Below are 15,146 nucleotides of genomic sequence, written 5' to 3' on the forward strand. Positions count from 1 at the left end.
AATTATCCTCCCCTTCCCCATTATAAAGACTTTAAAAAAAACTCTGGAAACTTTGGATGAGTTGTACAGCCCCTATCTTAATTGTCTGTTGTGAAAGGCAAAGAACAGGCATGATAAATCAGAAGTCACTGACATGTGCAACAAGTGAAGATAAAGAAAAATACATCTTGCAAGGTCTGAGAACAGGAGAAAGGCAGCAAAAAGAAGCACGGATTGGGATCCTACTGCACTATCGAGACCAGCAAACCTTATCTAAACCAGGCTAGCATTTATTTATTACATACATTTTGTATGCCAATACAATCAAAAACAAGTCTTGGTGGCTGACGGAGGAAAAAAAATGCAATATAAAACGAACTTCATATAAAATTAAAACTGCAACGACGCTACAAGAAGAGAAGGAGAACAAAGGGCCACAAAAAACTCAAATCAAGGGAAAAGGGTCTTTGGAGAAAAGTCTACTAAGAAGAAGCCAGCCTGACCTCCACAAGGAGGCTCTTCAACACTATTGGAAAATCCATACCTCTGGTCTCAACCCCCCTAAATGTTATGAGAGTGGGCAATTGGGGCACTTTCTGCCTTCAAGATCTAATTGGTCAAGGTAAAGTCGGCCGGAGAAAGAGGTCCTGAAGGTATTTGGATGCCAAGCTATGAAGTCATCTATAAGCCAAAACCAGTATCTTAAATTGAACCCCAAATTAATTGGCAACCAATGCAGGGTTCACAAAATCAGCGCTAGGTGTTCTCAGTGTCTGGAATCTGAAAGTCTGTAAGCTCCTGCAGTTTCCAAATATTCTTTAAGGGAAACCCCAAACAGAGAACATTACAGTAGCCTAGGCATCGGGAATAAGAGCATGAATTGCTGCGGTTAAGCCCTCCTGCCCTCAGTGAGGCTTCAATAGTACGTCAGCTGAAGCTGATGCAGCAGAAGCGGTGAGTCCAGCAGTATTCCAAGTGACGAAGCTGTTCTCCAACAGGTAGCACTTGCCTATGAAGGAGTAACTCTGGCAGTAAAAGGGGTCCTTGAGGTATCAACGGCGACAACTGTAGCTTGCTATTGCTCAACTTTAATCCGTTTTCTCCCATCCAGACCCCGGGAAAGGCAATTGACAGAATCTTCCCCCACTCACAGCTTTATATAGAAATTAAGAAGCAGAGACCAACCCTGTAAAACTCACAAGGCAGGAGTGAAAATACTGAAAGACGTCTTCAGCCCCCAAGGCTTGCAGGCAGCCCAAAAGGATCCCAAAACTGGGCCTGAATCCTGACTAAAAAGGGTCCAGATAATGCACTTCCTCTAGGGTGCTAAAAAGTTGACCCACAACCACTATCTCAATAACCTTTTCCCAAGATATACTTGTCTAACACTACTAGATCTAGGCACGGCTTCTTCAGAAAGGGGAACTGGGAATTCCCAGGGCCCAAGTGGTAACCATCCCCATCCCTGTACAAGCTGGGGGACACATGGCACAGGGCAACTGAGACAGCACCTTATCCACTTCCTTGGAAGTCAAAGACGGAAGGAGTCTCAAATTGCAGAGCAATGCCTCAGTCACCATCAAAGATTCTGTCCACATGGAGTCAAGGCTACAGTGGAGCTGAGTGACGGTCAGTAAAATGCTGCACAAACTGGTGATATCAGCTGGAGGGAACTTTTTCTACCTCGGATGGGAATTCATTACCACATAGGGCCGCTTGATAGCAGCCCTCCAATGCAGTAAGGAGGAGAAATAAAGATGCTTGGCTTCCTTTATCACTATTCAGATATAGACTTGACCGTGGGCATGTACCTGTGTTCAGTCAGGTTCACTTCAAGGCTTCCTCTCCCAGGGCTCCAGATATCCTTCCTGGCCAGTTCAGTAATATTACTGCAAAACTCTAGAATTCACATATCCACTTGCACACCTATCCACACACATTCTATTGGCCACAATACAAATGCAGCCGGCTACAACTGGGACCAAATCTTGATCAACAATAGACCTAATTTCCAGAGAGAAGAACCATAATATAGTTCACATATTGGGATTAAGAACAAACTGTATCTACTGAGAACACAGTTGGGTGAATTGGACCTTATCGGGGCCAATAGGGCATTCCGCAGTGCTATGGTTGTTTCCCACAAACTGTTAGGACATTTTAGCAATACAAAATGAGGTAATTACAGGCAATTTCATTTCAAAGCAAACTTTACATTGGTAAAAGTGCATGCTTCAATCCCTGAAGCTTGGTTTTCTCAACAAATCCAGCCTATCAGCTATATTTTGGACTCTATCAGCACCTTTTCTTTCTTTCTTCCTCATGTTCTCCAGAACTTTGTCACTTCCATTACTGGTTCTTCATGAGAACACATTTCTAAATAACTGAATGGATGTCAACAGAACACAATACACATGTGGAAAGATAGTCGGTAAATAAAGTAAATCAATCAATAGGCATCTAAAGATGAGCTTGGAATAGCCTACCAAGTAAACTTAATTCTGTTTTTTTCAGAAATTCAACCTAATTCCCAGGCACATAACTTTGATGAAAGATTTGGAAGCCAAGCGTTGTGGGATTACTTAATTATTCTCCTCCTCGAATTACAGTCTCATTCCAGTTTCCTACCCATAATAAACCTCATCTTTCCTTATCTTGCAAACCAGAAATGGGAAAAGATGGGGCACAGATGCCAACTATGTAGGGCTACTTAATGCAAATAAGCAGGGCCAAAATTATCTAATTTTACCCAGATATTGGAAGGAAGCCATCTTTTGTCTCCACTTTTAAAGCTATATTTAATCAATTTGAAGTTTACAGTAAAGGTTTGTACGTTTCCATCTCATAACAGCAGGAAATATTATTACTCCTTTTCATCAATCACAGTCAAAGAATGCTGCAGGTTTCTCACTATTAAATTAACTAATATTTAGAGATAGTATCTTTGAGTAAAAAGGAGGCTTTTTTGCAGTGGCCCCCACCCTTTGCAATATCATGCTGCTGGAGGTGAGATCTACCCTCTCTCTCTTGGCCTTCCAAAAGAGCCTCAAAGCCTGACTCTTGTCGATTGGCTTTAGGCCCCGATGGGGTGTTCCATGCTGGAGATGGCTAGTGCACTAAGAAGAGGCCTCCTCCATTCCGTTTGTGTACTGGTTCCGGGTTTTATCCTGTCCCTGTTTATTTTAATGTTTGCAATGTTTTTAATGTTTTCTACATTCTCTCTTTTACTCTCTTACAAGCTGCCCAAGGGCACGTGCTAATGAGATGGGCAGCATATAAAGTTAATAAATAAATAAATAAAGGGGTAACGAGAAAAAGAGCAATGCTCTTTCTTAAAGGTGTTTTTAGACAAAAGAAGAAGGTTTAAGGAGGAGCTGGATTCAAAAAGCCCTTGTAATATGGAAAACTATTTGCCTTTTGGGGTGGGTGTCCACGCTATAATATGACAACTGATGAAGTCAAGTGACATAACTTGATTCCCAGAATTTTTTTCCCCCCAAAAAAAATCTAAGCAAAAGACTAAATACATACATGTTGCTTTGACTATTCCTTGCTAGGGAAAACAAGCATCTAAAGGCTGCAGTGAGACTTTTCTCAGCCAGCAACTGGCAATAATTACCAGCAGAAAACAAACCAGCTGTGTGGAAAGACCTTTTGAGCAGGGGGGGAGGGGAATGGGGGCACTAGCAGGCAAGAAACAAGATATGCAGCATCTGAGCATGTGCAGTGATATCACTATGGAAGCCCTGTCCTGCAGTAGCATTGTGATATAGGCCTGTAAAGAAGGGGCTTGTGCAATGACATTACTACAGGCTGGGACTTACCATAACTTGTCCTAATTTGCTATGGATTTGCTGCTGGGGAGGATTTAGTTCATTCTTCTACAACCTGAGCATGTGACAATGTGAATCCTCAGCTACAGCTGAAGTTGAGGAAGTTGGCTTAACTTATTCTATAAGCAATCCAATATTAGCTTTGGACAGGGAGAACAATATTCCTCAATTCTGCTAACCACTGAAAGGTCACTAAAAGTGACATAACATCATGGCATTCAGTTAATAAGTTGTTCTCGTTTCCTAATTTAGTTTTATCCTGTTATGATCCTGGTTAGGAGCATGGATGTTTGCAAGTAAATCCTACTACATTCAGTGTATCCCAACTGATACAATTGACACGACGTCTAACATTGTAGATGTCATGGCTCCGATAAATGAGACAATTCAAACAAATTGCAGGCATATTCTTAGTAATGAAACGAAACATCGGCACTCATGGAGAGATGCCAGAATCTGAAATCTCCTCCCCCCAAACCCATCATAACACACACACAATCCCTGCCCTTATCTACATGTCATAAATCACATTATCCAATTAGTTTTACATATGAGGTTTCACTTCCCATTTTGTACGCGGGCTTTTGCAATCTTCTCACAACTTCCGGGTGATTCCTCCCTCCCAAACGAAGCAATTAAAGTAACAGGCTGTCTCTTATATTGACAGTGCACAAACATGTCAATGTTTGCAGCATTGACAGTAGACTCACTCTCTGCCTCCTCAATTTCCACCCCTTTAGAGCCACCCACAATCACTGCTGCTTTTAAAAGCAAGTAATACTTACCTAGACCTAAATAAGTGAGACGTTCAAAGAGGGTCCAGCTATGATCATCAACGTAATGATTCTTTAGTATTAGCAGCTGGCACAAATCTCGGGCTGTTATATCACTTGGTATTTCAAAAGCTCTGCTGGTTTCATCCTCACTATATACTTTAATCACCTATTAAAAAGGAAAAAGACATTAATGTGGCATTAATATGTAATACTGTTTTGTTACAATTATTATGTTACGGTTTATGCTGATTTGCCACCAAAAGAAAAAACAAGCAAAATAATAGTATTTATTAATTTTACATTCCAATAATCCTTTAGAACAGGGGTGTCAAACTGGCAGGCCGCGGACTGGATGCATCACGCACAGGCCACACCAACTCCGGCTCCACAAAGGCACAAAACATTGTGATACATCATAATACATCACATGAGGCGATTGTTTGACACCCGTGCTTTAAGAGCTCAAGACAGCCTACATAAGGCTCCCTTTTTCCTTCAAAATAACATCCCTGTATGGCAAGCTGAGCTCACAGTAAGCAACTGGCCCAGTGTTATCCTGGGAGCGATTCAGGTGTACAATCTTTGTTAGATTGAGGATGTGGGTTTTGCTGGATGTGCTGAGTGAACACATATAAACACAACAAGAGAAAAATAGTTGTGGTAAAAAAAAGCCCTCACAATTAAGAAGCATTTATTTCTTGTGGCCTAGCTTTTTATCTATCTATCTATCCATCCGTCTGTCTATCTGATTTTCCCACTTCTGCTTTATCCATGCTTAAAGCTATCAAGCTTAATTTAAATCTAATTAAAATGAATTGTAATTTAATTTTCCCCAAATTAGCAGCAGCTGAGGAGGCTGTGTTCTTTTGCTTATATGGAGTTTTGTATTTCCTTTTATTACAGTCACAAGGCTAGCACTCTGCATGTGTGTTCATACCCCCAATTAAAATATTAGTTTCATTAGTAGGTGACAGTTTCAGGCCATATGAAGAAACCATCCACAACAAGAATTGTGCTGTATGTGCTGTAAGAGCCTTGGTGGAGCAGTGGGCTAATGCTAAAGTAACACCAGCTGCCTGCAATTAGTGCAGGTTCGCATCCCACCAGGCTCAAGGTTGACTCAGCCTTCCATCCTTCCGAGGTAGGTAAAATGAGGACCCAGATTGTTGGGGGCAATTAAGCTGACTTTGTAATAATGCCGTTTAGGGGGTGTGTGAAAGCCCTAATAAGCAGGCATATACATAGAATGAAGGCTACTGCTAAGCTTGTAAGCCGCCCTGAGTCTTCGGAGAAGGGCGGGATATAAATGGAATTAAAATAAAAATAAAATAAATAAATAAATGTGATCCTCAATATCATTATTACCATACATCTGATGACTGTTTAGAGCCATAGCACAGTGGCAAAATAGTTGCTTTGTGTGGAAAGAATCCAAGATTCAGCCCTTGGTATCTCAACTTAAAAAATAGTTGCTTTGTATGCAAAGGAGCCAAGATTCAGCCCTTGGTATCTCAACTGGGTAGACTGGAACCATAAAGGGATGTTTTTCACCAGACTAAATGCTATTGAAATCCTAGATAGGGCTAAGATTTCAATGGTCTGATTGAGGATATAGCAGTTTCATATGATCTAACCACAAGAGTTTTAGGAGAAGTGGAAGCTTTGCAGAACTAACCTATCCTATCCCCTCTCCCACTTTCCACTCCATTCCATTCAGCAGAAGGACAGCTGGAGGCTATCATATTCATATTCATCTATTCTTCTCAATTTTGGGATGCTGCGAATACATAGCGCTAAGGAACCTACGACACGTTATGGTCCAGTATTTGGGTCCATTTTAAGCAAAGGTAAGCAGCACTTACTATTCTATTTATTTTGTTTTAATCAATTCAAAAAAGAAGTGCATTGGCCCTACCAGGATAAGTGGCAGAAACTACTGTCTCTCCTCACATATTTCACCCCAATTCACCTTGCATATATGAAGTGCATGAAAACTGTGTGTGTGTGTGTGTGTGTGTGTGTGTGTGTGTGTGTAAGTATGTATGTGTGTACACACACACACACACACACACACACACAACCATGATTGTGGTGCAAACATCAGTTGCCCACTAGATGGCAACAAAGGGTTTCCCTTTATCTCCTTGCTCCCATCTAAAGGTTGTTTATGTTTTTGCAACCCATATTAGATAGCTCTACCCTATGATGATACATAAATGTCCCTGTTATATTTAGATTCATGAACCAGCAATGAATTATCAATGAAAATTCACATTTAGTGAAGTCATTCCTTATTTAACCATAAATCACAATTGCCAAGGTTCACATAATATTTTAGGCCAGACTAGGGTATATAAACTACAATAGTTAGACTCATGTAACATGTTAAGTGAAAACCCAGCGACCACATGATTTAGCACCATGTATCACCCAGCCCCTACTGGATATGCTGGCACAGCACTATGTGTAGTAAGCCAGGTCACGTTGAAATGCTCTATGTAAAATATGGAAGATTTTAACTGACAACTGATCTTCTATTTAGGTGTGATTTTAAAACGATATATGAGATGATCTGGATATGATTTAATAGAAGATTTAAAAGCGGGGTTGAACTGTCTAGAACACTTGTAAGGGTTTTTTAAGTTAAAAAAAAGCAGTATAAAATATGAAATTTAAGTATGGTATTTCACAGAGGAAAAGCCCACAGAGTTCACAAGTGTGCACAATTTATTAAGTCATTTTAGTAGCATCTTCAGAGAACGGTCTCAAGAAAGCTGGGAACCAATTGACTATCAAAGGTGAGACCAATTTCTCGCAAGTATTTTCAACATGGTACCACTCTGCTCAATGCCTCTCTAAAGAATCCAAATGTCCACAGAGGAAAGACTTAGTAACTGTTCAGTAGGCTACCCAAGATCTGACAGTCCAAAATCAGACACTGATTTCTGGAGGCTTAATTTATTTGAAAGAGGATTCAGCTGAAGAAATGGAGTAGTAATTTTCTCAGCCACACTGATCCTGGATCCCCCAAGGGTATGTCTCTGGAAAAAAATGCCTTTCTGAACCCTGGAATATTAGCAAATGAGGCAACAAAGTCCTTGGTCCCTATAACAAACACATTTCAAAGAAATGGATACGGAAGTGGAAAGAGAAATCAAGCATTGAAGGGGGAGGTATGTTCTACTGAGAATCATCAAGCCATGAAGCTGTATAAATATTTTCACTGTTGGCATTCATGCAACTGGGCAATCAGATACTCGAATATATCTGATAGACCAACTTTATCATGAAATGCTGGGAAGGTCATCGAAAGCGTTGCCTTGACAATAGAGAGAGCAAAAGTATTAAAATAACTACACACTGTGGTGTCTTTGCTTTTGAAGAAGGCACCTAATTCAGCAAAGGGATGTGACAGAAAAGATTACAAAATAGAGATCAGTCATGCAAAAAAAAAGTACATAAATATATCACAAGGTAATCTGAGGTTAGTAAAGGGATCTGAATTTTATTTAAACCTTAAAGCATTTTGTTCTGTGCAGAATTATTTTTAGGTATATGTGCCCAGTATTTAGGTCAAATCGGCACACCTCTTCATAATTGTAATGCAGCATATGGGCAGATTAATGTTATCCAAATATGCCTTTTACATGTAGTTACAAGGTCCTCCAGCCTGTACTCAACTTTAAAAGCTGATCTACAATAAATATATGCAACTGTTACCTTTCTGTGCCACCAAGAGCCATGGTGGCATAGTGATTAGAAGGCAATATTGCAAGCTAGTTCTGCTGACTGTCAGCAGTTCGATTCTCACCAGCTCAAGGTTGACTCAGCCTTCCATCCTTCCAAGGTGGATAAAATGAGGACCCAGATTGTTGGGGGCAATATGCTGACTCTGTAAACCGCTTGGAGAGGGCTGTAAAGCACTATGCAGCGGTATATAAGTCTAAATGCTAAGCGCTATTGCTATGTACATACAGAACAGACATAATCTACAAGGGCAGAGTAATTATTTGTCTTATTCCTGGTTTTTTAAACAAACAAACAAACAAAAACCTTAACCTGTCTTCTCCTAAGGCTTTTGCTGCCTTCCCCTTTAAATGGAATTCTCCTCATTCCTATCTAATTTTGTTCTGCTTGCTCCTCACTGTTTGTGATGTCCAAACTCATCTTTCCCCAATCTAGGTACTCTTCAGATACGTAAACTTCCTCTCCCAGAATTCTCAGCAACGGCCATGGTAGCTGGAAAGTTCACCAAGTTAAAAGTCCACACACCCAAAAGTGCCAGCTTGGAAAAGACTTAGTCCAGTTTCTCTGTAAATTTGCTGCTAGAAAATGGGACGTGAACTTCGAACGCCACTGTTTTGAAATGAAATTTGTCAGATTCCTGATGTCTATGCAAACACTTGGAGAAACATTTGAAAAATGCCTCCACAAATTTATTAAGAGGCAAATTCTATTCCATTCATATAATGCAGACATGTCAAACACAAGGCCCGGGGGCTGGATCAGGCCCGCGAAGTGGTTTCATGTGGCCCGTGAAGCCATCCTGGAAACAGTGAGGGAACGGCCCCCACTGCCTTGGCCCTGGCCCAGAGACTCGGAGATCTGTCCCACTCCTGCCCAGGCCCCCATAGGCACCCTTGATGCGAATGATGTAGAGTTGGCCACGCCTACCCAGTAGGCCATACGCACTCTAGCCATGCCCACCCAGTAGGCCACGCCCACCCTGGCCATACCCACCCGGCCCCCTGAGGGCAACCGCAATGCTGATGCGGCTCTCAATGAAATTGAGTTTGACACCCCTAATATAATGGCTGAGGTAGTCATGTGGTACTTTCATGAATCATTTCATGAAGGGTCTTCTATCTGTGGTTTTATGTATCCGTCTTCAAATCAGTTCCTGAGTTTAGGGGCTTGATCAGGACAATGTATTTCTCATTGCCTATCAGTTCCATTACATTGCCTTAGGTAAGCCACAGGTATTTTGCATACATTGTTTCTGAATCTTTCAAAAATTTGAGATAACAGCTGTAATCATATATCCTCTTATCTAGCAATCATCTTTTTTTCCCTTAGTAAATCATGGTATTTTGGCTTATATGCAACATTGTCATGATGGGTGGCTTCACCACGCCAAAGTATAAATCACATTATGATTTATTCTTATGCATGACCTCTGTGATAAATGATATTTACTTTTGATTAGACATGTAATAGATCAACTATGAAGCATTCTAACTATTTTCTGAAACCACATGAGCATATTTTCATAAGTCAAATAGTATTGGAAAAATAGCTCCAAAACTCCACACTTGACTAAATAGAAATTTTACATGAATTATATTCCTCTAACTTAACTTGGTAGAATTAGGATGCAGCAAAATGAAAAAGATGTTGCATTCATTTATTTGGTTAGTCAATTTATATGATGATGAATTTTACTAAATGCTATTTAACTACTCAACATATCTAGTGAAAAGGATAACCCTATATTCAAAGTTACAAAATCTTAGCAATGCCAATAAGCAGACCAGATTCAGCTGATTAAAAACTCACGCACGCACAAACTGGATTATGTTGCAACCTTTAAAAACACGTAATTTGTTTATCTCAATAATATTTTACTAATGTCTTGGCCCCATTATTTTGAAAGATTTTAGGGCTAGCAATCTCTGTGGGCCATCCAAAGTGAAAAACATTGGTTATATTAACAGACTATGCTGTTAGGTAGTACATGGTTATTTCCTAAGAAAAGGCAAATAGTACTCTTCACTGCCACCCATACAGTCATGGCCGAAATTGTTGGCACCCCAGAAATTTTCCAGAAAATCAAGTATTTCTCACAGAAAAGTATTGCAGGAACACATTTTGCTATACACAGGTTTATTCCCTTTGTGTGTATTGGAACACAACAAAAAGAGGGAGGAAAAAAAGCAAATTGGACATAATGGCAAACAAAACTCCAAAAATGGGCTGGACAAAATTATTGGCACCCTTTCAAAATTGTGGGTAAACAAGATTGTTTCAAGCATGTGATGCTCCTTTAAACTCACCTGGGGCAAGTAACAGGTGTGGGCAATATAAAAATCACACCTGAAAGCAGATAAAAAGGAGAGAAGTTCACTTAGTCTTTGCATTGTGTGTCTGTGTGTGTCATGCTAAGCATGGACAACAGAAAGAGGAGAAGAGAACTACTGTCTGAGGACTTGAGAACCAAAATTGTGGACAAATATCAACAATCTCAAGGCGCAAACTATCCGTTGACATTTAAATGAAATGAAACGCTATGGCAGGAGACCCAGGAGGACCCTACTGCTGACACAGAGACATAAAAAAGCAAGATTACAGTTTGCCAAAATGTACTTGAGTAAGCCAAAATCCTTCTGGGAAAACGTCTTATGGACAGATGAGACCAAGATAGAGCTTTTTGGTAAAGCACATCATTCTACTGTTTACCGAAAACGAAATGAGGCCTACAAAGAAAAGAACATAGTACCTACAGTGAAATGTGGTGGAGGTTCAATGATGTTTTGGGGTTGTTATGCTGCCTCTGACACTGGGTGCCTTGAATGTGTGCAAGGCATCATGAAATCTGAGGATTACCAAAGGATTTTGGGTCGCACTGTAGAGCCCGGTGTCAGAAAGCTGGGTTTGCGTCCGAGATCTTGGGTCTTCCAGCAGGACAATGACCCCAAACATACGTCAAAAAGCACCCAGAAATGGATGGCAAGAAAGCGCTGGAGAGTTCTGAAGTGGCCAGCAAAGAGTCCAGATCTGAATCCCATTGAACACCTGTGGAGAGATCTTAAAATTGCTGTTGGGAAAAGGCGCCCTTCCAATAAGAGACCTGGAGCAGTTTGCAAAGGAAGAGTGGTCCAAAATTACGGGTGAGAGGTGTAAGAAGCTTATTGATGGTTATAGGAAGTGACTGATTTCAGTTATTTTTTCCAAAGGGTGTGCAACCAAATATTAAGTTAAGGGTGCCAATAATTTTGTCCGGCCCATTTTTGGAGTTTTGTTTGCCATTATGTCCAATTTGTTTTTTTCCCTCCCTTTTTTTGTTGTGTTCCAATACACACAAAGGGAATAAACCTATGTATAGCAAAATGTGTTCCTGCAATACTTTTCTGTGAGAAATACTTGATTTTCTGGAAAAATTTCTGGGGTGCCAACAATTCCGGCCATGACTGTATAAACCAGCCCTAATACTAACAGTCCAAAAGTCATTTTGAAGTCCTTAGCACTTGGAATTAAACAGCAGGACACAATCTTATATTCTTTTACAAGAACTTGAATTGCTTTCAGCAAGTCAGACAGGTTAAAATATTTAGTTCACATTACGTTACTGAGCAAATCTCATTATATATTGAAAACTCATTGCCACTCTAGAAATAACATTTCTTTCATACGTCAGCTTTTCTAAATAGTCATGAATTGAGTTTGATAGTCAGAATATAAAAGGGTACTTCAAATTTATGTTGGAAATGTGGGCAACACAAAGGGCCATTTTATCAGATCTGGTGGACATGGAAAAAAGCAGAAAATTTTGTGTTCAAATCTATACACTGATACAAGAAATTTTAAAGTTAAGATTCAACGGAAACCAGAACTTTTCTTGTTGTGATTAATGGACAGACAACTAGGAAAGAGTCTATTTTTATGTACGATCACTGCTGTGAGACTACAGGTACCGTATTTTCCGGCATATAAGATGACTTTTTAACCCATGAAAATCTTCTCAAAAGTCAGGGGTTGTCTTATACGCCCAGTCGTCTTATACGCCCAGTCGTCTTATACGCCCAGTCGTCTTATACGCCCAGTCGTCTTATACGCTGGAAAATACGGGTACATAAATCGAGTGCCCCCGTTCTTGCAAAGCAACTTCAAGCCTCCTTAGTCCAGTCCCCCCTCCGTGACCCTCCCTTCCCACCCCCAAGAGCCTCTAAGCCCCTTCCCCTCCCCCTTGCAAATGCCAGACCCCAGGAGCGGCAGGAAGCCCCTCCCCCTCGCCCAAGCGACATCTGAGCATAAGCAGAGCGTGCCCTGCTACCCACTCTCTCTCCCGGCAGCCCAGACAGCAGTACTTGGCGGCCTGGCGCCCCTCTCACCCGCAGACCACGCAGTGGCCCTCGCCAGCCGGCCTTGGCATGGCCGCCCCAAGCCTGGTTCTCCAGCGCATCTTCCGGGCCCGCCTGGCCGACCGCCTCCCGGGCGGGGCTTGGCTCCAGATGCAGCGGCTGCTCCATCTGCAAATGCGCTCTCAAAGCCGGATCGCGCTTGGCCGTGCAGGCTGCCGAAAGGCAGGGACTCGGAGTTCCCGTGGTGGTTGTGGCTTCTGGTGTGCCGTTTGCAGAGTCTGGCCTGGAAGAGCGCATCGTGTGAACGCAGCTCTTGCGTGTATTCCAAATTGTGGGTAGAAGGAAAAGCCCCTTTGGGCTTCAAAAGGGCGGCTTTGCACCATCTGCATCAGACGGGGCTGAATCAGGCTTGTGTTGCAGCCGGATTTAGCCAGAGGATAAAACATAAAAAGAACAGTTGCTGGAATTGGGTATTTCTAGTCAAGGGGTAGGCAACCTTGGTTATTTTATGGATCATGGACTTCAACTCCCAGAATTCCTGAGCCAGCCAGGAATTCTGGGAATTGAAGTCCACATAGCCGTATTCCAATATCTCAGGGGCTGCCCCAAAGAAGAGGGAGTCAAGCTATTCTCCAAAGCACTACAAGGCTGGACAAGAAGCAACGGATGGAAACTAACCAAAGAGAGAAGCAACCTGGAACTAAGGAGAAACTTCCTGACAGTGAGGACAACCAGTGGAACAACCTGCCTCCAGAAGTGGTGAATGCTCCAGCACTAGAAGTTTTTAAGAAGAGACTGGACAGTCATTTATCTGAAATGGTATAGGGTTTCCGGCATATAAGACGAGTTTTTAACTCATGAAAATCTACTCAAAAGTCATGGGTCGTCTTATACGCCCGGTTGTCTTATACGCCGGAAAATACGGTAGTCCTAGACTTGCAACAGTTCATTTAGTGACTATTCAAAGTTACAACAGCATTGAAAAAGTGACTAATGATCATTTTTCAGAGTTACGACTTTTGCGGCATCCCCGTGATCATGCGATCAAAATTTGGATGCTTGGCAATTGATTCATATTTATGACCATTGCTGTGTCTCAAGGTCATACGATCATTTTTTGCGACTTTCTGACAAGCAAAGTCAATGGGGAAGCCAGATTCACTTAATAATCGGGTTACTAACTTATCAATTGCAGTGATTCATTTAACAACTGAGGCAAGAAAGGTTGTAAAATGCGGCCAAACTCACCTAGCAAATGTCTCACATAACAACAGAAATTTTGAGCTCAATTGTGATCATAAGTTGAGGACTACCTGTATTATACGCACAAAAATGGATACGTCCACAATGGAAGAATGTTTGGTGAAGATGATGCAACCAGCAGAGACAGCAAAATTAACTTGTTTGCTTAAAGGAAGATAACTGTTATGTTTATTAGTGACTGGAAAACCCTTATGGACTTTTTGCTGGGGGGAAAAAAGAAAAAAAATGAATTTGTGATATATGGCTTTGATGATTAGAAAGGGCAGCTTACAGAACAAAAAACTAATATCACCCTACACAGAGAGGGTACATGTAAATACATGTATTTGTATCTGCTGTCAAAAAGATTGTAAACATCTTCTCTATAAAGTGGGATAAGGCTACCAACAACTTACAGGATCAGAGTGTATATATCCAAACATTAGATCCTAGGGAACATGCCCTCATGTTCCATATAATCTTTCTAAATGAACCCGATTGTTCACAAGGAGACTGATAGCTGATTTAGGTATGCATCTGGTCTCATTCAAAATTGTTCTTTTAATAGCTGTAAAAATGACAGGAAGGTCCTTAACCATGTTCCTACTGGCCTTCCTCAATTTAATTATATACGCTAACTCAGTCAATTTATTTATTTCTCTTGTAGGAGCTAAAATAGAAGTCCTGTGTTTAAAAGGCTATATAAAGGTTTTCAAGGCCCAAAAATTATGTTGGAGGACTGAGAATACAAAACTTACATCAGACTCAAACTTTCCCATGTTGGTGCTCTATATAAATTTTGGACCAACTTTCCTCCATACTGGCTGAAAATATGTGCACTGCAATGCAATAAGAGGGCTCTATTTTAGATAAACAAAAGACAAAATCAATCATTTACTTGTCTAGTGTTAAGCCTAAAGGCATTGTACAGTATATACAGAATACTTCTCCAAAAATATAAGTTTTTAATGTTTTCATGCTCAAATTGGCATGTATGTATGCATGTATGCATGCATGTATGTATGTATGTATGTATGACTTTAGAGTTTTAGTTACAACAGACCTGTGAAAAAGGTCTTATGACCAGTTTCAAAATTCCGGTATTGCCCCCCCTCTAAGTCACATGACTACATTTTGGGTGCTTGGCAACTGGCCTGTATTTATGGCCATTTGCAGAGCCATGTGTTGTTTTACAAAGTTTGGCCAGAAATCAGCATTAACTTCTGGTTTCCTGCAAA

The 15,146-nt window shown here is 40.9% G+C and overlaps 1 protein-coding gene across 2 annotated transcripts in view; it reads right to left on the bottom strand.

The window, feature by feature from the left end:
- Positions 1–15,146, bottom strand: part of GRB14 (growth factor receptor bound protein 14) — a 65,294-nt gene that overhangs the window by 32,802 nt on the left and 17,346 nt on the right. For both annotated transcript variants that reach the window (XM_083365659.1, XM_083365658.1), the window contains one exon: positions 4,598–4,754. In XM_083365659.1, coding sequence (XP_083221785.1) covers positions 4,598–4,754 — 157 coding nt within the window. The remainder of the gene's footprint in view (positions 1–4,597; positions 4,755–15,146) is intronic.

Source organism: Vipera ursinii, assembly GCF_947247035.1.
Source record: "Vipera ursinii genome assembly, chromosome: 1".
NCBI lineage: Eukaryota > Metazoa > Chordata > Lepidosauria > Squamata > Viperidae > Vipera > Vipera ursinii.